We start from the raw sequence: 19521 nt of genomic DNA, 5'->3' as shown, positions 1-19521 counted from the left end.
GGGGGGATTTAAGTAGAATTTTGGGGGTCCCAGGTGAGAAATTTGGGGGTTTGGGGGGGATTTAGGGGTGATTGGGGGGGATTTAAGGTGATTTTGGAGGGATTTGGGGAGATTTAAGGTGATTTAGGAAGATTTAGGGGGGGTTTGAGGTGATTTTGGGGCAATTTGGGGGGATTTAAGGGGATTTTGGGGGCATTTTAGGTGATTTTGGGGTGATTGGGGGGTTTAGGGGTATTTTGGAGGGATTTAGGGTGATTTTGGGGGAATTTTGGAGAGACTTAAGGGGATTTTGGGGGAATTTGGGAAGCATTGGAGGGACTGAAAGTGATTTTGGGGGGATTTTTGGTGATTTTGGGGCAATTTGGAGAGGATTTAAGGGGATTTTGAGGGGATTCAAGGTGATTTTTGTGGGGATTTAAGAGGATTTTGGGGGAAATTTGGAAGGATTGGGAGAATTTAAGGTGATTTTTGGGGTTTAAGGGGATTTTGGGGAAAATTGGGAAGGATTGGTGGGATTTTGGAAGGAGTTTTAAGGGAAATTAGGAAGAATTTTGGGGGCAATTTTGTAGAATTTTGGGGGGTCCTGAGAAGATTTTGAGAGGTCTGAGAGGGATTTTTGGGAATTTAAGAGGATTTTAGGGGAATTTTTGAGGGATTTAAGGGGATTTTGGGGGGTCCTGAGAAGATTTTGAGAGGTTTTGGGGGTCCTGGAAAAATCTGGGGGGATTTTGGGTGGATTTCAGGGAATTTTGGGGGGTCTTGGGGGGAAATTGAGATAATTTGAGGGGGCCTGGGGGGAATTTGGGGCAATTTTGGGAGAATTTTGAGGAATTTTGGGGGTCCTGGTGGGGTTTTGGGGGAATTTGAGGAATTTTTTTGGGAGATTTAGATGAAATTTGGAGAGGTTTTGGGGGCTCCTAAGGGAATTTGGGGGGATTCTGGGGGGAATTTGGGGGGTTCCTGAATAAATTTGGATAAATTTAAGAGCTTTTTCTGAGCCTGTGGGGAGCTTTAAAGAGAATTTTGGGGAATTTCTGTGGAGTTTGAAGGTCTGGGGAAGCCTTTGAGAGACAAATTTTGATTTTTTTGAGGAGATTTTGAGGGGAAATCGCAACTTTGGGGCATTTTGGGAGAGGGTTTTGGGGAAGATTGAGGAATTTTGGGGTGGAAAAAAGAAAATTTGGGAATGTTTGTGGATTGCGGGGGTCCAAGGATGGGAATTTGGGGAAATTTCTGAGAATTTTGGAAGATTTTGGGGTTTTTGAGAAGATTTCAGAGGATTCTGGGGCGATTTCGGACCATTTTGGGGCGATTTTAGGGGAAATTTCGGGGACTTTTGGGGAAATTTCGGACCATTTTTTGAGATATTTTATAGGATTTTGGGAGGATTTCGGAGAACTCTGAGGCGATTTTGTCGCTTTTTGTGGAGATTTTGGGGCGATTTCGGAGCATTTGGGGCTGCCGGGAGCCTCGGGAGAGATCTGATCGCTCCCGAAAAGAAATTTTGTAAAAATTTGAGTTTTTAAACCGACAAAGTGACCTGGGCGTCACCGGGTGGAACTGAGGGGCTTTGAGGGGGTCAGGGGAGGGAATTTGGGGCATTTTGGGCGAAATTCCAGCGATTTTCGGCCCTTTCAGAGCTCGGCGCCGCCTGAGGCGCCAAAATGGCGGCCTGAGGGAACCGTGAGGGGCGAGGGGGGGAACGGCGCCTCGGAGCGGCCCGGGAAGGCTCCTGGGGGTTTGGGGGGTGGTTCCGAAGGGATTTGGGGTCGTTTTGGGTGGATTTCCAGCGATTTTGGGGCTTTTTTGGGGGTTTTTTTTAGGGCCCGTCCCGCCTCCCCCTCAGAGCTCACCGGAGCCGGAGCCGCCGTCAGCACCCCCTAGCGGCGCGGCGGCGCTGCGAAAGCGCAGGCCACGCCCACCGCCGACACTGATTGGCTGGGCATCACTAGCCCCGCCCCAACCCCCTCACCCTTATGCGTTCTGATTGGTTGCGCTGCCTTGGCCACGCCCACGTCGCTGTGGTAACGGCGGCGGGGCGGGAAAAGGAGGGGCGCGCGGCTCTTAAAGGGGTAACGACAGACTCTTAAAGCGGCGATGCTGGCGGTGGGGCCCACAGACGGCTTTTTTGGGAATTTTGGGACCCCCTGGGAATTTTGGGGACCCTCCGCAATTTTTGGGGACCCCCCGAGACTTTTGAGGACCCTCCGCGACTTTTGAGCCCCCTCGTGACCCTCCAAAACCCTTTGGAGACCTTCTAAGACCTCTGGGACCTCCCAAAAATCCTCAAATCCCTAAAATTAACCCCAAAATTCCCCCGGGGACCCCCCAAGGCCAAAAAAAACCCCCCCAAATCCTCTTGGGGACTCCAAAAATTATCCGGGACCCCCAAAATTCCCCCAAATATCTTTGGGATCTCCCAAACCCCCCAAAAAATCCCTTAAAATTCCAAAAAATCTCTCAAATCCCCCCAAAAATTCACAAGGACCCCCCAAAATATTTTCCTAAAAAATCCCCCCAAAATTCTCCCAAAGATCCCCCAAAATTCCTCAATTCCCCCCAAATCTCCCAAATTTCCTCTTCAGGACCCCCCAAAATTCTCCCAAATTTCCCCAAAATTCCCCCAAAATCCCCCCAGGACCCCTAAAACTCCCCCAAATTCCCTTAGGACCCCCAAAGATCTCCCCAAATCTTCTCAGGACCCCCCCAGAATTCTCCCAACGACCCCAAAAATTCCCCAAATTTCAACTTCCTTAAAAAATCCCCCCAAAAATATCCACGGGACCCCCAAAACCCTTTTGGGACCCCCAAAATCCCCCACATTTCCCCCATTCTGTAAAAAATCCCCCAAAAATGTCCATGGGACCAACAAAATTCTTCTGGAACCTCCAAAATCCCCCAAATCCTTAAAAAACCCACAAAAATGTCCATGGGACCCCAAAATCCCCCAAATTTCCCCGATTCCTTAAAAAATCCCCCAAAAATATCCAAGGAAACCCCAAAATTTTTCAGGGACCCCCAAAAATTCTCCAATTCCTAAAAATATCCCCCAAAAATGTCCACGGGACCCCCAAAACCCTTTTGGGAACCCCCAAAAATCCCCCAAATTTTGCCCAATCCTTAAAAAATCCCCCAAAATGTCCATGGGACCCCCAAAACTCTTCTGGGACCCCCCAAAATCCAACACATTTCCCCCATTCTGTAAAAAAATCCCCCAAAAATGTCCATGGGATCCCCAAAACTCCTCTGGGACCCCCAAAAATCCCCCAAATTTCCCCCAATCCCCTAAAAAATCCCCCAAAATTCTTCAGGGACCCCCAAAATTCCCCAATCCTTAAAAAATCCCCCAAAAATGTCCATGGGACCCCCAAAACTCTTCTGGAACCCCCAAAATCCCCCAAATTTCCCCCATTCTGTAAAAAATCCCCCAAAATGTCCAGGGAAACCCAAAATTCTTCAGGGACTGCCCAAAATTCCCCAATCCTTAAAAAAAAACCAACAAAAATGTCCATGGGACCCCCAAAACTCTTCTGCAACCCCCAAAATCCCCCAAATTTCTCCCATTCCTTAAAAGATCCCCCAAAATTCTTCAGGGGACCCCCAAAAATCCCCCAAAACTCTTCTGGGACCCCCAAAATCCCCCACATTTCCCCCATTCTGTAAAAAATCCCCAAAAATGTCCATGAGATCCCCAAAAATCCCTCAAATTCCCCCCATCCCTTAAAAAATCCCCCAAAAATGTCCATGGGACCCCCAAAACTCTTCTGGAACCTCCAAAATCCCCCAAATTTCCCCCATCCCTTAAAAAATCCCCCAAAATGTCCAGGGAAACCCAAAATTCTTCAGGGACCCCCCAAAATTCCCCAATCCTTAAAAAAAAAAACCCAAAAATGTCCGTGGGACCCCCAAAAATCCCCCAAATTAAAAGAACCCCAAAACCTCTCTGCGACCCCCTGGGGACCCCCCCAAAAATTCCTCCGGGACCCCCCCCAAAAAAAACCCAACCCCCCCCCCCCAAAATCCCCTCCCCCACCCCAAAATTTTGGGGGGGGTCCCCAAAACTTGGAATTTTTAACCCTTTTTATTCATGGCAGGAAAAGCTTCGACTCTGCCCCGATTGGGTGGGGGAGGGGTGGGGACCCCCCCCTTTTCCAAGACCCCTCCCCCACCCCCCAAAACCCCACCCCCTCCCCCCGGCCCAGCACAAAGCACCTTTGCATAGATCGGGTTCAAAAGGAACCAAATTTACAACGAGGGGGGAGGGGATCGGCCCCCCCCGGAACGGAAACGGGGAGAAAAAAACGCCCCTCCCCCACCCCCCGCACCCCCCCCCGACTCTGCTGGGCACGGTCCTGAAACAAGATGGCCGCCAGGAGACAAGATGGCCGCCAGGATTTAAGATGGCTGGGAGTCACGGGAGTTGGCGGAGGGCAAGATGGCCGCCGGGTTTTGTGGGCTGCTCGTAGTCAAGATGGCTGCCGGGAAGAAAGATGGCTGCCTGGACTCATGGGAGTTGGCGAGAGTCAAGATGGCTGCCGGGTTTCGCTGTCAGCTGGTGGTCAAAATGGCTACCAGGAACCAAGACGGCCACCAGGCTTTGATGTCAGCTCGTAGTCAAGATGGCTGCCTGGTCACATGTTTGTCAGAGTCAAGATGGCCGCCAGGAGGCAAAATGGCTGCCAAATTTTCACATCTTCTCGTAGTCAAGATGGCCGCCAGGAATAAAGATGGCTGCCTGGAGTCACGGGAGTTGGCAGGAGTCAAGATGGCTGCCGGATTTCGCTGTCAGGTTGTAGTCAAGATGGCTGCCTGGTCACATGTTGGTCAGAGTCAAAATGGCTGCCATGAGGCAAAATGGCTGCCAAATTTTTACATCTTTTTGTGGTCAAGATGGCTGCCGGGATTTGCTGTGAGCTCGTAGTCAAGACGGCCACCGGGAGACATGAAAGTTGGATGAGAGTCAAGATGGCCGCCGGGTTTCGCTGTCAGCTGGTGGGCAAGATGGCTGCCAGGAACCAAGATGGCCGCCGGGTTTTGGTGTCAGTTCCTCGTCAAGATGGCTGCCTGATCACATGTTGGTCAGAGTCAAGATGGCCGCAAGGAGGCAAAATGGCTGCTGGGAGTCACAAAGGTTGCCGAGAATCAAGATGGCCGCCGGGTTGAGCTTGAAATCAAGACGGCTGCCGAATCATGTGCTCATCAGTCAAGATGGCCACCAGGAAGCAAAATGGCTGCCAGGAAGCAAAATGGCCGCCAGGTTTTCGTGTTTGAGGACATGTGATGACTGCATCAAGATGGCCGCCAGGAAGCAAGATGGCCGCCGGGCTTGTTGTCCCATTGAGATTCAAGATGGAGGCTGGGTGGAGCCAAGATGGCCGCCAGAGTCACAAGATGGCTGCTGACATCGATTTCAAGATGTCCACCACTTATGACATCATCAATGGTGACGCCATCACATTCAAGATGGCCGCCTGTGATGTCACCAAATCCAAGATGGAGACCGGAAGTGACATCACAGACACGTGAGGTCAGCCATCTTGGGGTCACCGAAAGGTCACTGTGTCGGCCATATTGGGGTCAATCAAAGGTCACGGTGTCGGCCATATTGGGGTCAATCAAAGGTCACGGTGTCGGCCATATTGGAAGATCAGGGGTGCCCCTGTCCGCCATATTGGGGCTCCCCCGTCAGCCATCTTGGAGTCAATCGAAGGTCAATTTGTCGGCCATATTGGCACAACTTTGTCGGCCATATTGGAATCACCCTGTCAGCCATTTTGGGGTCATTTAAAGGTCACACTGTCAGCCATTTTGGGGTCACTAAAGGTCACCCCGTCAGCCATATTGAAGTCTACCAAAAGCGACCATGTCAGCCATATTGAAATCACCCATATATCACATGACCACATCCAGGCTGCCGTCGGCCATTTTGTGCCCCATCAACCATACTGCATTTACCCTGTCGGCCATTTTGTGTAGCGCCATCGTCGGCCATTTTCTGTTGCGCCATTGTCAGCCATTTTGTGTCGCATATCATCGGCCATTTTCTATTTCACCATCGTCGGCCATTTTACATTCCTCCATCATCAGCCATTTTGTATTTCACCATCATCAGCCATTTTGTGTCGCATATCGTCGGCCATTTCGTGTCACGCCATCGTCGGCTATTTTGTATTTTACCGTTCGCCATTTTGCATCCCACCATTGTCAGCCATTTTGTGTTGCGTTATCATCAGCCATTTTATATTTCACCATCATCGGCCATTTTGTATTTCTCCATCGTCCACCATTTTGTATTTCACTGTCGTTGGCCATTTTGTATCCCACCATTGTCGGCCATTTCCTGTTGCGCCATTGTCAGCCATTTTGTGCCCCATCATCGTCGGCCATTTTGTATCCCACCATTGTCGGCCATTTTGTGTCGAATATCATCGTCCATTTTGTATTTCACCATCGTCAGCCATTTTATATTTCTCCATCATCAGCCATTTTGGATTTCACTGTTGTCGGCCATTTTGTATCCTACCATCGTCAGCCATTTCGTGTCGCATATAGTCGGCCATTTTGCATTTCACCATCGTCAGCCATTCTGTATCTCATATCAGTGGCCATTTTGTATCCTACCATCGTCGGCCATTTTGTGTCCCACCATCATCGGCCATTTTGTGTCGCATATTGTCGGCCATTTTGTATCTATCCATCACTGGCCATTTTGTATCCCACCATCGTCAGCCATCTTGTATTACACCGTCGGCCATTTTGTGTCACGCCATCGTCAGCCATTTTGTGTCGCATATCGTCCGCCATCTTCCCCGTTTCCCGCCGCCGCCGCCATCTTGCCGCGCCCGTCACGTCTTGGCCTTCCTCCCCCTCAGCGCCGCCCCCGCCCCCGCGGGGGGGTCCTGGGGGGCTGCCCCTCCCCCTCCCTGCTGGGGGGGGGGCCGCGCAGCGCCGGGGGGGCTGCAGCCGGCGGGGCGGGGCCGAGGGCGAGCCCCGCCCCCTCCGCCTCCTCCTCACGGGGGCGGGGCCTCCGCTAGCCCCGCCCCCTCTCCTCCTCTTCACCGCCGGCTGGGGGGGGAGGGGCTCCTTCCGCTTGGCCCCGCCCTCCTCGCCGCCATCTTCCTGTGGGCGTGGCCTCCTCCGCGGCTCCCTCTGAAGGGGTGGGGCCAGCGGCGCGCCGGGGCGCCCCCTGGTGGTTCGGGGCGGGGCGGGCGAGGCCGGGCGGGGGCTGGGCTCCCCCTCCCCCTCCCCCTCCCCTCCCCCTTCCCGCTCCGGCGACGCCATCTTGGGCGGCCGCCCCCTCCTCCTCTTCCGCGGCGGCGACTCCTCCTCGGCCCCGCCCCTTTCCGGCCCCGCCCCCCGCGTGGGGCGGCCCCGCCTCTTCCTCCCGCCGGGGGCGGGGCGCGGCGGGGCGTGGCGCCTCCTCTGCCGCGCCCCTCCCCCCCCCCGCCCTCCTCTTCGGGGGCCGCCCCCGGCGCCGCTTGGTGGGCGGAGCCCCCGCGGGCGGCGGCGGCGATGACGTCACGGCGGGGGGGCGTGGCTCGCGCTGGCGGCGCCGGGCGAGGCGCGAGGCCCCGCCCGGCTGGGCGGAAGGGGGCGGGGCCTCGAGGACGGTGACCAACCGGCCGGGCAGCGTGCGCAGCACCTTGGCGGCGGGGCCGGCGCGCTGGCTCTGCCGGATCTCCACGTCGGCGCTGCGCCGGCGCCGCGGGGGGCGGGGCCACAACCGCCGCGGGGGGGCGTGGCTCGTCCGGCCCCGCCCCTTCTGGCGGCGAAGGGGGCGGGGATTTGGGGGGAGGGGGCGTGGCTGCGGGAGGGGAGGAGGGCGGAGGGGGCGGGGACGTCGTCGGAGGGGGCGTGGCCATCGCCGCTTCCGGGGTGGGCGTGGCTTGGCGGGGCGGCGACGGCGCCGGCGGCGTGGGCGACCTCGATGACGTCACAGGGGGCGGGGCCGGGGATGACGCCTCCGGGGCGGGCTGGGCACCCTCCGATGACGTCACCGATGACGTCAGCGGTGACGTCACGGCCCGCAGCCGCTGCGAGGCGCGCGTCCCCGCCCGCTCGGCGTTGGGGGAGGGGCGGGCCGGCCCCCGGGCCCGGCGCGGCTTCCGGGCCCCTCCCCCACCCCCCCCTCTCACTCTGGGGCTCCGCCTCCCCCGAGGCCACGCCCCCTCCTCCCGAAATCACACCCCCTGCAGAAGCCACGCCCTCTCTGGCGGAAACCACGCCTCCTGCTGCGGAAGCCACGCCCCCTGCTGCAGAAGCCACGCCCCCCGCGGGCTCTTCCTCCTCCTCCTCCTCCTCCTCCTCGTGGTGCTGGCGGCCGGGCGGGGCCGGGGGCAGCCGGAAGCGCCCCCCGCCCCCCTTGGCCTGGTCGATGTCCTTGCGGGCGGCCTCCACCTGCTCCTGGGGGGGGGGGGGGGGAGGGGCTGGTGAGACCCCAGACCCAAATTGGGACCCCCCAAATTTATCCCGACCCCCCCCAATTTTTTGGGATTTTTTAAATCCTTCAGGAGCTCTTCTAAATTCCCCCCCTCCCCCAATTCCAAATGGATTCTTCCACCCCTAAACCCATTTTTGGGACCCTCCCCCAATTTAAAAGGAGCCCCCAGACCCAATTGGGGACCCCCCGAATTTAATTGGACCCCCCCCAATTTTTTGGGATTTTTAAAATGCTTCAGGACCCATTTTTAACTCCCCCCTCCCCCAATTCCAAATGGATTCTTCCACCCCCAGACCCATTTTGGGATTTTTGAGACCCTCCCCCAATTTAAACGGAACCCCCAGACCCAAATTGGGACCCCCCCAAATTTATCCCGACCCCCCCCAATTTTTTGGGATTTTTAAAATGCTTCAGGACCCATTTTTATCTCCCCCTTCCCCAACTTCAAATGGATTCTTCCATCCCCAGACCCATTTTGGGATTTTTGGGACCCTCCCCCAATTGAAAAGGAGCCCCCAGACCCAATTGGGGACCCCAGACCCAATTGGGGACCCCCCGAATTTAATTGGACCCCCCCCAATTTTTTGGGATTTTTAAAATCCTTCAGGACCTTTTTTATCTCCCCCTTCCCACAATTCCAAATGGATTCTTCCACCCCCAAACCCATTTTTGGACCCTCCCCCAATTGAAAAGGAGCCCCCAGACCCAATTGGGGACCCCCAGACCCAAACTGGGACCCCACAAATTTATCCCGACCCCCCCCCAATTTTTTGGGATTTTTTAAATCCTTCAGGAGCTGTTCTAAGTTTCCCCCCTACCCCAATTCCAAATGGATTCTTCCACCCCCAGACCCATTTTGGGACCCTCCCTCAATTTAAAAGGAGCCCCCAGACCCAATTGGGGACCCCCAGACCCAATTGGGGTCCCCCAAATTCAAAATGTCCCCCCCCAATTTTTTGGGATTTTTAAAATCCTTCAGGACCCTTTTTATCTCCCCCTTCCCACAATTCTAAATGGATTCTTCCACCCCTAAACCCATTTTGGGACCCTCCCTCAATTTAAATGGAGCCCCCAGACCCAATTCGGGACCCCCAGACCCAAATTGGGACCCCCCAAATTCAAAATGTCCCTCTCCAATTTTTGGGATTTTTAAAATGCTTCAGGACCCTTTTTATCTCCCCCTTCCCACAATTCTAAATGGATTCTTCCACCCTAAACCCATTTTGGGACCCTCCCTCAATTTAAAAGGAGCCCCCAGACCCAATTCGGGACCCCCAGACCCAAACTGGGACCCCCCAAATTTATCCCGACCCCCCCCAATTTTTTGGGATTTTTTAAATCCTTCAGGAGCTCTTCTAAGTTCCCCCCCCTCCCACAATTCCAAATGGATTCTTCCACCCCAAACCCATTTTTGGGACCCTCTCCCAATTTAAACGGAACCCCCAGACCCAACTGGGGACCCCCAGACCCAATTGGGACCCCCCAAATTCAAAATGTCCCTCTCCAATTTTTGGGATTTTTAAAATGCTTCAGGACCCTTTTTATCTCCCCCTTCCCACAATTCTAAATGGATTCTTCCACCCTAAACCCATTTTGGGACCCTCCCTCAATTTAAAAGGAGCCCCCAGACCCAATTGGGGACCCCCAGACCCAAACTGGGACCCTCTAAATTCAAATGTCCCCTCCCAATTTTTTGGGATTTTTAAAATCCTTCAGGACCCTTTTTATCTCCCCCTTCCCACAATTCTAAATGGATTCTTCCACCCCTAAACCCATTTTGGGACCCTCCCTCAATTGAAAAGGAGCCCCCAGACCCAACTGGGGACCCCCAGACCCAATTGGGACCCCCCGAATTTAATTGGGGACCCAAAATCCATCAGGAACCTTTTTAACTCCCCCCTTCCCCAATTCCAAATGGATTCTTCCACCCCCAGACCCATTTTGGGACCCTCCCCCAATTGAAAAGGAGCCCCCAGACCCAAAAGGGAACCCCAGACCCAAATTGGGGACCCTCAAATTTATCCCGACCCCCCCCAATTTTTTGGGATTTTTTAAATCCTTCAGGAGCTCTTCTAAGTTCCCCCCCTCTCCCAATTCCAAATGGATTCTTCCACCCCTAAACCCATTTTTGGGACCCTCCCCCAATTTAAACGGAACCCCCAGACCCAACTGGGGACCCCCAGACCCAAATTGGGACCCCCTGAATTCAAAATGTCCCCCCCCAATTTTTTGGGATTTTTAAAATCCTTCAGGAGCCTTTTTATCTCCCCCTTCCCACAATTCTAAATGGATTCTTCCACCCCCAAACCCATTTTTGGACCCTCCCCCAATTTAAAAGGAGCCCCCAGACCCAATTCGGGACCCCCAGACCCAAACTGGGACCCCCCAAATTTATCCCGACCCCCCCCAATTTTTTGGGATTTTTTAAATCCTTCAGGAGCTGTTCTAAGTTCCCCCCCTCTCCCAATTCCAAATGGATTCTTCCACCCTAAACCCATTTTTGGGACCCTCCCCCAATTTAAACGGAACCCCCAGACCCAATTGGGGACCCCAGACCCAAATTGGGACCCCCCGAATTTAATTGGACCCCCCCCAATTTTTGGGATTTTTAAAATCCTTCAGGACCCTTTTTATCTCCCCCTTCCCACAATTCCAAATGGATTCTTCCACCCCTAAACCCATTTTTGGGACCCTCCCCCAATTGAAAAAGAGCCCCCAGACCCAATTGGGGACCCCCAGACCCAAACTGGGACCCCCCAAATTCAAAATGTCCCCCCCCAATTTTTTGGGATTTTTAAAATCCTTCAGGACCCTTTTTATCTCCCCCTTCCCACAATTCTAAATGGATTCTTCCACCCCTAAACCCATTTTGGGACCCTCCCTCAATTGAAAAGGAGCCCCCAGACCCAACTGGGGACCCCCAGACCCAATTGGGACCCCCCGAATTTAATTGGGGACCCCCCCCAAAATCCATCAGGAACCTTTTTAACTCCCCCCTTCCCCAATTCCAAATGGATTCTTCCACCCCCAGACCCATTTTGGGACCCTCCCCCAATTGAAAAGGAGCCCCCAGACCCAAAAGGGACCCCCAGACCCAATTGGGACCCCCCAAATTCAAAATGTCCCCCCCCAATTTTTTGGGATTTTTAAAATCCTTCAGGACGCATTTTTAACTCCCCCCTTCCCCAATTCCAAATGGATTCTTCCACCCTAAACCCATTTTTGGGACCCTCCCCCAATTGAAAAGGAGCCCCCAGACCCAATTCGGGACCCCCAGACCCAAACTGGGACCCCCCAAATTTATCCCGACCCCCCCCAATTTTTTGGGATTTTTTAAATCCTTCAGGAGCTCTTCTAAGTTCCCCCCCTCCCACAATTCCAAATGGATTCTTCCACCCCAAACCCATTTTTGGGACCCTCTCCCAATTTAAACGGAACCCCCAGACCCAACTGGGGACCCCCAGACCCAATTGGGACCCCCCGAATTCAAAATGTCCCCCCCCAATTTTTGGGATTTTTAAAATGCTTCAGGACCCTTTTTAACTCCCCCTTCCCCAATTCCAAATGGATTCTTCCACCCCCAGACCCATTTTGGGATTTTTGGGACCTTCCCCCAATTGAAAAGGAGCCCCCAGACCCAATTGGGGACCCCCAGACCCATTTTGGGACCCCCTGAATTTAAACACAGCCCCCCCCAATTCTTGGGATGCTCCAAAACCCCCCAGGGACCCCCTCAAAGCTCTCTGGGATTCCTCCAAAATCCCCCCAAACCCCTCTGGGACCCCCCCCCAAACACCCCCCAAACCTTCCCAGGACCCCCCAAAACCTCCCCAGGAGACCCCAAGTTCGCCCAGCACCCCCCAAACCCCTCTGGGACCCCCAAACACCCTCAAATACTCCCCAGGCCCCCCAAAAATCCCTGTGGGACCCCTACAGGACCCCCCAAACTCCCCCAAAATCCCCCCAGGACCCCCCCAAACTCTTTGGGACCCCCCAAAAGACCCCCAAAACTCCTCAGGACCCCCTAAAACCCCTCTGGGACCCCTCAAATCCCCCCTAAAACCCCATCAGGACTCCCCAAATCCCCCCAGGACCCCCCAAACCCCTCGGGGACCCCCCAAAACTCCTCCGAAACTTCTCCAAAACCCCCTAAAATCCCTCTGGGACCACCCCAAACCCCCCAGGACCCCCCAAAACCCCCTCAAACCCCTCTGGGACCCCTCAAATCCCCCTTAAAACCTCCCAGGACCCCCCAAAACTCCTCAGGACCCCCCAAAATCCCCCCAGGACCCCCCAAACCCCACTTTAAACTCCTCCAAAACCCCCTAAAACCCCTCTGGGACCCCCCAAATCCCCCCTAAAACTCCATCAGGACCCCCAAACCCCTCTGGGACCCCCCAAACCCCATCAGGACCCCCCCAAACCCCCTCTGGGACCCCCCAAAATCCCCCCAGGACCCCCCCAGGACCCCCCAAACCCCCTTTGGGACCCCTCTAAAGCCCCCCAGGACCCCCCAAAACTCCTCAGGACCCCCCAAAAGACCCCCAAAACTCCTCAGGACCCCCTAAAACCCCTCTGGGACCCCTCAAACCCCTTTGGGACCCCCCAAACGTCCCCAAAACCCCTCTGGGACCCCTCAAACACCCCCAAAACCCCTGAATACTCCCCAGGCCCCCCAAAAATCCCTGTGGGACCCCTACAGGACCCCCCAAACTCCCCCAAAATCCCCCCAGGACCCCCCCAAACTCTTTGGGACCCCCCAAAAGACCCCCAAAACTCCTCAGGACCCCCTAAAACCCCTCTGGGACCCCTCAAATCCCCCCTAAAACCCCATCAAGACTCCCCAAATCCCCCCAGGACCCCCCAAACCCCTCGGGGACCCCCCAAAACTCCTCCGAAACCCCCTAAAATCCCTCTGGGACCACCCCAAACCCCCCAGGACCCCCCAAAACCCCCTCAAACCCCTCTGGGACCCCTCAAATCCCCCCTAAAACCTCCCAGGACCCCCCAAAACTCCTCAGGACCCCCCAAAATCCCCCCAGGACCCCCCAAACCCCACTTTAAACTCCTCCAAAACCCCCTAAAACCCCTCTGGGACCCCCCAAATCCCCCCTAAAACTCCATCAGGACCCCCAAACCCCCCCAGGACCCCCCCCCAAACCCCTCTGGGACCCCCCAAACCCCATCAGGACCCCCCCAAACCCCCTCTGGGACCCCCCAAAATCCCCCCAGGACCCCCCAAACCCCCTTTGGGACCCCCCTAAAGCCCCCCAGGACCCCCCCAAAACTCCTCAGGACCCCCCAAAAGACCCCCAAACCCCCCCAGGACCCCCCCAAACCCCTCTGGGACCCCTTAAAACCCTTTTGGGACCCCCCAAACGTCCCCAAAACCCCTCTGGGACCCCCCAAACCCCATTGGGACTCCTCCAAAACCCCCTAAAACCCCTCTGGGACCCCCCAAACCCCACCCAAAACCCCCAAAACCCCACCCAAAATCTCCCAACCCCGCCCCAAACCCCTCTGGGACCCCCCAAAACCCCCCCAGGACTCCTCAGGAGACCCCCAGGACCCCCCAAAAACCCCCTCAAACCCCTCTGGGACCCCTCAAATCCCCCCTAAAACCTCCCAGGACCCCCCAAAACTCCTCAGGACCCCCCAAAATCCCCCCAGGACCCCCCAAACCCCACTTTAAACTTCTCCAAAACCCCCTAAAACCCCTCTGGGACCCCCCAAATCCCCCCTAAAACTCCATCAGGACCCCCAAACCCCCCCAGGACCCCCCCCAAACCCCTCTGGGACCCCCCAAACCCCATCAGGACCCCCCCAAACCCCCTCTGGGACCCCCCAAAATCCCCCCAGGACCCCCCCAGGACCCCCCAAACCCCCTTTGGGACCCCCCTAAAGCCCCCCAGGACCCCCCAAAACTCCTCAGGACCCCCCAAAAGACCCCCAAAACTCCTCAGGACCCCCTAAAACCCCTCTGGGACCCCTCAAACCCCTTTGGGACCCCCCAAACGTCCCCAAAACCCCTCTGGGACCCCTCAAATCCCCCCCAAAATCCCCCCAGGACCCCCCAAAACCCCATTGGGACTCCACCAAAACCCCCTAAAACCCCTCTGGGATCTCCCCAAACCCCACCCAAAACCCCCAAAACCCCACCCAAAATCTCCCAAACCCGCCCCAAACCCCTCTGGGACCCCCCAAAACCCCCCCAAAAGTCCTCAGGAGACCCCCAGGACCCCCCAAAACCCCCTCAAACCCCTCTGGGACCCCTCAAATCCCCCCTAAAACCCCATCAGGACCCCCCAAACCTCCCCAAGACCCCAAAAGCCCCCCAGGACCCCCCAAAGCTCCTCTGAAACTTCTCCAAAACCCCCTAAAATCCCTCTGGGACCCCTCAAAACCCTCCTAAAACCCCATCAAGGTCCCCCAAAACTCCTCAGGACCCCCCAAAATCCCCCCAGGACCCCCCAAACCCCACTTTAAATTCCTCCAAAACCCCCTAAAACCCCTCTGGGACCCCCCAAATCCCCCCTAAAACTCCATCAGGACCCCCAAACCCCATCAGGACCCCCCCCAAACCCCTCTGGGACCCCCCAAACCCCATCAGGACCCCCCCAAACCCCCTCTGGGACCCCCCAAAATCCCCCCTGGACCCCCCCAGGACCTCCCAAACCCCCTTTGGGACCCCCCTAAAGCCCCCCAGGACCCCCCAAAACTCCTCAGGACCCCCCAAAAGACCCCCAAACCCCCCCAGGACCCCCCCAAACCCCTCTGGGACCCCTCAAACCCCTTTGGGACCCCCCAAACGTCCCCAAAACCCCCCAAAACCCCTCTGGGACCCCTCAAATCCCCCCTAAAACCCCCTCAGGACCCCCCAAAATTCCCCCAGGACCCCCCAAAACCCCATCAGGACTCCTCCAAACCCCTCTAAAACCCCCCAGGACCCCCCAAACCCCTCTGGGACCCTCCCAAGAACCCCCCAGACTCCTCCAGGACCCCCCAAAACCCCTCAGAACCCCCCAAAACCTCCCCAGGACCCCCCAAAACCCCTCTGGGACCCCTCAAATCCCCCCTAAAACCCCATCAGGGTCCCCCAAAACTCCTCAGGACCCTCCCAAACCCCATCAGGACCCCCCAAACCCCCCCAAAACTTCTCCAAAATCCCCCCAAACCCCTCTGGGACCTCTCAAATCCCCCCCAAAACCCCATCAGGACCCCAAAAACCCCATTGGGACTCCTCCAAAACCCCCTAAAACCCCTCTGGGACCTCCCCAAACCCCCCAGGACCCCCCAAACCTCCCCAAGACCCTCCAAAACCCCCCCAGGACTCCCTAAAAGACCCCCAGGACCCCCAAAAAAACCCTTAAAACCCCTCTGGGACCCCTCAAATCCCCCCTAAAACCTCCCAGGACCCCCCCAAAACTCCTCAGGACCCTCCAAATCCCTCTAAACCCCCCCAGGACCCCCCAATCCCCTCTGGGACCCTCCCAAGAACCCCCCAGACTCCTCCAGGACCCCCCAAAACCCCTCAGAACCCCCCAAAACCTCCCCAGGACCCCCCAAAAGTCCTCAGGAGACCCCCAGGACCCCCCAAAAACCCCCTCAAACCCCTCTGGGACCCCTCAAATCCCCCCCTAAAACCTCCCAGGACCCCCCAAAACTCCTCAGAAACCCCCAAAACCGCCCCAGGACCCCCCAAAACCCCTCTGGACCCCCTAAAACCCCTCTGGGACCCCTCAAATCCCCCAAACCCCACCCAAAATCTCCCAAGACCCCCCCCAAACCCCTCTGGGACCTCCCAAAACCCCCCCAGGACTCCTCAGGAGACCCCCAGGACCCCCCAAAAACCCCCTCAAACCTCTGTGGGACCCCTCAAACCCCCCCAAAACTCCTCCAAAACCTCCTAAAATCCTTCTGGGACACCCCAAACACCCCCAAAACCCCATCTTGATCCCCCGAACCCCCTCTGGGACCCCCCTAAAGCCCCCCAGGACCCCCCAAAACTCCTCAGGACCCCCCAAAAGACCCCCAAACCCCCCCAGGACCCCCCCCAAACCCCTCTGGGACCCCTCAAACCCCTTTGGGACCCCCCAAACGTCCCCAAAACCCCCCAAAATCCCTCTGGGACCCCTCAAATCCCCCCTAAAACCCCCTCAGGACCCCCCAAAATCCCCCAGGACCCCCCAAAACTCCATCAGGACTCCTCCAAACCCCTCTAAAACCCCCCAGGACCCCCAAACCCCTCTGGGACCCTCCCAAGAACCCCCCAGACTCCTCCAGGACCCCCCAAAACCCCTAAGAACCCCCCAAAACCTCCCCAGGACCCCCCAAAACCCCCCAAAACCCCTCAAATCCCCCCTAAAACCCCATCAGGGTCCCCCAAAACTCCTCAGGACCCCCCCAAACCCCATCAGCACCCCCCCAAACTTCATTGCGACCCCCCCAAGAACCCTCCAAACCCCCTTGGGACCCCCCAAACCCCCTCTGGGACCCCCCAAAAGCCCCCCAGGACCCCCCAGACCTCGGCCTGCTTCAGCTCCTCCCGGCTGACGTCCTCGAGCGAGGCCTCCAGGAAGTTCATGGCGTAGCGCTCGATGGGGGTCAGCTGCAATTGGGGAGGGGTCAGCGGCGCCTGGAGACCCCCCCCAAAAATAAAAACCAGCCCCAGACCCCCAAGGAACCCCCCAAAAAAATCCCGGTTCAGAGAGACCCCCAAAAACTTCCCCAAATTAATGAGGAAAGGAAAAAAAATGAGACCCCCAAATTTGGGGAGGGGTCAGCAGCGCCTGGAGACCCCCCCCAAAAATAAAACCAGCCCCAGACCCCCAAGGAACCCCCCCAAAAAAATCCCGGCTCAGAGAGACCCCCAAAAACTTCCCCAAATTAATGAGAGAGGAAAATTGGGACCCCCAAATTTGGGGAGGAGGAAAAGTGGGACCCCCAAATTTGGGGAGGGGGCAGCAGCGCCTGGAGACCCCCCCCAAAAAATAAAACCAGCCCCAGACCCTCAAGGACCCCCCCAAAAAAATCCTGGCTCAGAGAGACCCCCCAAAACTTCCCCAAATTAATGGGGGAGGAAAATTGGGACCCCCAAATTGGGGAGGGGGCAGCAGCGCCTGGAGACCCCCCCCAAAAAATAAAACCAGCCCCAGACCCTCAAGGACCCCCCCAAAAAAATCCTGGCTCAGAGAGACCCCCAAAAACTTCCCCAAGTTAATGAGGAAAGGAAAATTGGGACCCCCAAATTTTGGGAGGGGGGAAAAGTGGGACCCCCAAATTTGGGGAGGGGGCAGCACTTGGGGACCCCCTAAAAACCAGCCCCAGACCCCCAAAGACCCCCCCAAAAAAATCCCAGCTCAGAGAGACCCCCAAAAACTTCCCCAAATTAATGGGGAAAGGAAAAAAATGAGACCCCCAAATTTGGGGAGGGGGCAGCAGCGCCTGGGGACCCCCCCCCAAAAATAAAAACCAGCCCCAGACCCCCAAGGACCCCCCCAAAAAAATCCCGGCTCAGAGAGACCCCCAAAAACTTCCCCAAATTAATGGGGGAGGAAAATTGGGACCCCCAAATTTGGGGAGGGGGGAAAAGTGGGAGATCCAAATTTGGGGAGGGGGCAGCACTTCGGGACCCCCCAAAACCAGCCCCAGACCCCCAAAGACCCCCCAAAAAAATCCCGGCTCAGAGAGACCCCCAAAAAACTTCCCCAAATTAATGAGGAAGGAAAATTGGGACCCCCACATTTGGGGAGGGGGAAAAGTGGGACCCCCAAATTTGGGGAGGGGGCAGCAGCGCCTGGAGACCCCCCCCCAAAAATAAAACCAGCCCCAGACCCCCAAGGACCCCCCCAAAAAAATCGCGGCTCAGAGAGACCCCCAAAAACTTCCCCAAATTTATGGGAAAATAGAAAAAGGGAGACCCCCAAATTTGGGGAGGGGGCAGCACTTGGGGACCCCCCCAAAAAAATCCCGGTTCAGAGGGACCCCAAACTCACCAGAGTGACCCCAAAATGCCCCAAATCTCCCCAAAACGACCCCAAATTCCTTGATAATCACCCCAAAACCTCCTGCAGCCCACCCCGACCCCTCACCTGCCCAGGTGTGTCCCAGGTGTGTTACCTGTCCCAGGTGTGTCCAGGTGTGTCCCTCACCTGCCCAGGTGTGTCCCTCACCTGTTCCACGAGCACGGCGATCTCCTGCTCGGCCTTGCTCAGCCCTCACCCCCCAGGTGTGTCCCAGGTGTGTTACCTGTCCCAGGTGTGCTCACCTGTTCCACCAGTGCCGCGATCTCGTGCTCCGCCTTCTTCAGCCCTCACCTGCCCCAGGTGTGTTACCTGTCCCAGGTGTGTCCCAGGTGTGCCCAGGTGTGTTACCTGCCCCAGGTGTGTCCAGGTGTGTTTGTATCCCCAGGTGTGTCTCTCACCTGTCCCAGGTATCCCCAGGTGTCTCACCTGTCCCAGGTGTGCTCTCACCTGTTCCACCAGTGCCGCGATCTCCTGCTCGGCCTTGCTCAGCCCTCACCCCCCAGGTGTGTCCCAGGTGTGTCCCTCACCTGCCCAGGTGTGTCCCAGGTGTGTTTGTATCCCCAGGTGTGTTTCTCACCTGTCCCAGGTGTGCTCACCTGTTCCACGAGCGCGGCGATCTCCTGCTTGGCCTTGCTCAGCCCTCACCTGCCCCAGGTGTGCCCCAGCTGTGTCCCAGGTGTGTCTCACCTGTCCCAGGTGTGCTCTCACCTGTTCCACCAGTGCCGCGATCTCCTGCTTGGCCTTGCTCAGCCCTCACCTGTCCCAGCTATGTCCCAGCTGTGTCCCAGGTGTGTTACCTGTCCCAGGTGTGTTACCTGTCCCAGCTGTGTCCCAGGTGTGTTTCTCACCTGTCCCAGGTGTGTTACCTGTCCCAGGTGTGTTACCTGTCCCAGGTGTGTCCCAGGTGTGTGTCTCACGTGGAGCAGGTGTGTCTCACCTGTCCCAGGTGTGCTCACCTGCTCCACGAGCGCGGCGATCTCCTGCTCGGCCTTGCTCAGCCCAGGTGTGTTTCTCACCTGTCCCAGGTGTGTTACCTGTCCCAGGTGTGCCCCAGCT

The 19521-nt window shown here is 56.6% G+C and overlaps 2 protein-coding genes across 2 annotated transcripts in view; both read right to left on the bottom strand.

Annotated features, from left to right (window-relative positions):
* RNF40 (ring finger protein 40) overlaps positions 1-1921 on the bottom strand; it is a 58642-nt gene extending 56721 nt beyond the window's left edge. Inside the window, exon 1 of the mRNA XM_064401833.1 lies at positions 1854-1921. The gene's annotated coding sequence lies outside the window, so the exon portion shown is untranslated. The remainder of the gene's footprint in view (positions 1-1853) is intronic.
* Positions 1922-7413: 5492 nt separating this feature from the next.
* The window catches only part of SRCAP (Snf2 related CREBBP activator protein), a 129183-nt gene continuing 117075 nt past the window's right edge, over positions 7414-19521 (bottom strand). Inside the window, 2 exon segments of the mRNA XM_064401832.1 lie at positions 7414-8403; positions 16965-17048. Coding sequence (XP_064257902.1) covers positions 7519-8403; positions 16965-17048 — 969 coding nt within the window. The 3' untranslated portion in view covers positions 7414-7518.

The sequence above is a fragment of the Passer domesticus genome, chromosome 33, assembly GCF_036417665.1.
Source record: "Passer domesticus isolate bPasDom1 chromosome 33, bPasDom1.hap1, whole genome shotgun sequence".
NCBI lineage: Eukaryota > Metazoa > Chordata > Aves > Passeriformes > Passeridae > Passer > Passer domesticus.
This window is presented reverse-complemented; position numbering and strand designations above follow the sequence as displayed.